The 3,707-nt window shown below is 37.9% G+C and overlaps 1 protein-coding gene across 1 annotated transcript in view; it reads left to right on the top strand.

Annotated features, from left to right (window-relative positions):
• Nucleotides 1-897: 897 nt before the first annotated feature.
• dazap2 (DAZ associated protein 2) overlaps nt 898-3,707 on the top strand; it is a 4,532-nt gene continuing 1,722 nt past the window's right edge. The window contains exons 1-2 of the mRNA XM_010780194.1: nt 898-1,066; nt 3,101-3,219. Of these exons, the coding sequence (XP_010778496.1) occupies nt 1,054-1,066; nt 3,101-3,219 (132 nt within the window). The 5' untranslated portion in view covers nt 898-1,053. The remainder of the gene's footprint in view (nt 1,067-3,100; nt 3,220-3,707) is intronic.

Consider the following 3,707-nt stretch of genomic DNA (forward strand, 5'->3'; position numbering starts at 1 on the left):
GCAAAATTCTAGCTGCACACTTTAATGATCAATAATTATAAAACATATCAAGTTTCAAGTTTCAAGGCTTTTATTGTCATTTGTACATAGCCACAGTGTAAGTAAGTAAGTAAAACTTTATTTATATAGCACCCTTCTCAACACGGATGTACAAAGTGCTTTACAGTACAGTACACAGGACATAATTCAAAGTACAACTATAAAATGTAGAATAAAAGGCGTAAAACAGCAGCAGGTAATACATAGGATAAAACATACAATAAAACACCAATAAAAAGACAGCTGATGTATATGGAAATCTGAGGTCACAGGCTCCTCCAACAGTGCAACACAATACAACAGATGCATAGTTCAAATAGTGCAAGTAAATACAAATACAATAGGATAGAATAGTGCAAGGAGAGTCTACAAGTAATTGGAATATGATATATCATATGATATATCATATTATTCTGAAATGGACCAATCTGCACAATGACTACTTTTACTTTTGGTACTTTAACTTTATTTTGATGATAATACTTTTCTACTTTTACTTGAATAACATTTTGATTACAGGACTTTTACTGTAACGGAGTATACACTCTGGTACTTCTACTTTTACTAAAGTAGGCCTACACGCTCTGAGTACTTCTACTTTTACTCAAGTACAAGATCTGAGTACTTCTATACTCAAGTACAAGATCTGAGTATTTCTACTTTTACCCAAGCACACGCTCTTAGTAGGCCTACTTCTACTTTTACTCAAGTACAAGATCTGAGTACTTCTACTTTTACTCAAGCACATGTTCTGAGAACTTCTGCCTATCGGTTGTCTGTCTGTCTATCGGCAGGGTGCGCTCGCGGTTATAAAACGACGCGTTACGTCACATCAGAGATACGGAACGTGCTGACGTCACCACTTCCACAACAACAAGAAGAAGAAGCTGAAAACAAGGAAGTGAAGGAAAGAAGCAGCCGTAAGGTTTTTTAAAGGCCGTGACAGAGATATATGAACGCGGAGCTCCTCCTTTTATTCTGATATTCTTCCAGCCTCCAGATCATCACACAACAATGAACAACAAAGGTATGTTTCCCACACCTCGTGTTGATATTTACAGTCCGTTTTCCGTTCGTTTCGGCCTGAAGATATTTACCGGAGATCCGGAGATGAAGCTAATGTGGCTAACGGACATTAGCTCCGTTTTAATGACAATAAACTGACATTTTCCGGATAAATATAAAGAACACACGGTGATTACCGGCGTCTAAATTGTTATAAAACACCGTGGATGTTAATAATAAACGGATAGATTCACTGTCACCGTTTTAACACCATAGTAATGGTGGCCAGGTCACATATTTTCAGTTAGCTTAGCATCACAAGCTAACATGATTTTTTCTTTTTTTACTGTTGAGAGAGCACCGGCCGTTGAAGCAGATTTTTAAAAAATGAGCGTAGTGGCCGCTCGGTGATACTGCAATTGTCGTGACGTCATTTTGGCCCAAAAAGACTTTCTCCCGTTGACTTACATAAGATCATAACCAGGTTTGCCAGGAGCGCTTACACATACAAGGCAGTTGCTTCATGATGCAAACGGAAACAACAACAATAAAATAGGTTGTAGGAGAGGGTAATACAAATACGATTTTTAAAAAAAAAGGAAATCATACCAAAATTCTGTCTCTCCGGAGGCTAAGGGAACACTCCAGCGCGCATGCTCAGTAAGCAAAAGGCCCAGGATCATCCGGGTACTTCCTGTATCTACAGTCGCTTTATTATGGGCTTCATGCGCCTCTGAGCAGCTCTCATAGGAATGAGCGGAGTATCCCGTTCTCTTTATACATCCATGGTTTACATGCATGGGAATCTAGCTAATCAGTGTGCATCATTTTAATAATACTCGGTTATTAATGTGCCGTTGCCCAGACAGAGTGTGTATAAGTACATGAATCTGCTCTCCTCGCCGCCTGCTCAGTCTTTGTCTGCGGGTATTTTCTGCTCAGATCTTTTGTTGCTGTTGGGTTTCCAGCGGCTCCTGTAGGCCTGAAACTAACGATTATTCTCCCTATCGATTGTTTCCTTGAATAATGCTTTGTTTAGCTAATGTCAGCACATACCACAACAGGCTCATCGGTGCAGCTCATCGTGGTGCCTTTAAGGGAGGGTTTCTGTCCGACACAAATACAAAGGAAATCAGAGACACTTTGGGAGAAACGAAACCGTATCGCTTTAAACATTTCAACTATAGCTTGGTTGTTATTAGTATGTGACTAATTCGGTGTGTTATGTGTTTTCCATGATGCCTTTTATGTTTTTTTCCCCGTGTATTGACCACTGGCCCTGATCAAAACAAGAATTTAACTGCATTTCTGCACTTTGTTCGGACACGTTATGTCATTATAACAGAGCCGCAACTAAAACTTAATATGTTGATTCATCTGCAAGTATTTGGATAATTTATGAATCATTTTCATTTTAGTTTAGCTAAAAAAAACAATATTAGCTGTTTTCTATGTATCCTATATGATTTTAAACTTGATATTCAGATTTTGAACTGTTAGACCTGCGGACACCCTTCACTATGTTCTGAACGTGTATATATAACACTGTACATTTACAAAAGAATCATTGATACTCAAAGTTTAATATATTACATTTAACATCATTTATGTAATCGGTTGCAATCCTACATTGTATTTTTGGTATTCCTTTAATGAACATTACCAAGGGCCCTTTCTAATCTCTCGAGTATAACATTAATCTTATGCTTTCTATCTTGTAGCATAGGAATGAACAATATCACTCCATATCCATACTAGTGTACTCACTAGATGTCTCTGCTGTCAATATATTAATAACTACTGAACATGTGGTATACCTGGCTTTATCCTCATTGTCAACGTGACATCTTTGTTTATCCTATTAAAAAAAAAAGAAAAGAATATCTGTCCCAACATATAAGATATTCTGATGTATCTGAGAAACATGTAACCTAAATTCTTCTTTAGTTTTGTCACAATTCCCAACAAAGCACATTAAACCACAGCCACCCGGTCACCCAGGGGTTGGTGTGTCAGTCCCTGTTCAACAGTAACGTGTATGATGTTGTGTTTGCAGGTTCATATCCTCAGCAGTCTGTGTACCCTCAGCAGAGCACTGCACCTGGATACCCTCCTGCTATGCAAATGTCTCCCCAGGCTCCTCCTTACACAGACACACCACCTGCATATTCTGAGGTAAAGATTACATACATGTATCTTATCATATCACGTGGCTCTGTGATCAGTTCTGACCAGAGGTGGGAAGTAGTGGAGCACAAATACTTCCTCACTGTACATTGTTCTGGTATCAGTACTTTACTCCACTACTTTCTACTTCTTACATGTTGAACTCAAATACCTGTACTTTCTACTTCTTACATGTTGAACTCAAATACCTGTACTTTCTACTTCTTACATTTCAAACACAAATACCTGTACTTTCTACTTCTTACATGTTGAACACAAATACCTGTACTTTCTACTTCTTACATGTTGAACACAAATACCTGTACTTTCTACTTCTTACATGTTGAACACAAATACCTGTACTTTCTACTTCTTACATGTTGAACTCAAATACCTGTACTTTCTACTTCTTACATGTTGAACTCAAATACCTGTACTTTCTACTTCTTACATGTTGAACTCAAATACCTGTACTTTCTACTTCTTACATGTTGAAC

The sequence above is a fragment of the Notothenia coriiceps genome, unplaced genomic scaffold (assembly GCF_000735185.1).
Source record: "Notothenia coriiceps isolate Sejong01 unplaced genomic scaffold, NC01 NC01_scaffold00021412, whole genome shotgun sequence".
In the NCBI taxonomy this organism is placed as follows: Eukaryota; Metazoa; Chordata; class Actinopteri; order Perciformes; family Nototheniidae; genus Notothenia; species Notothenia coriiceps.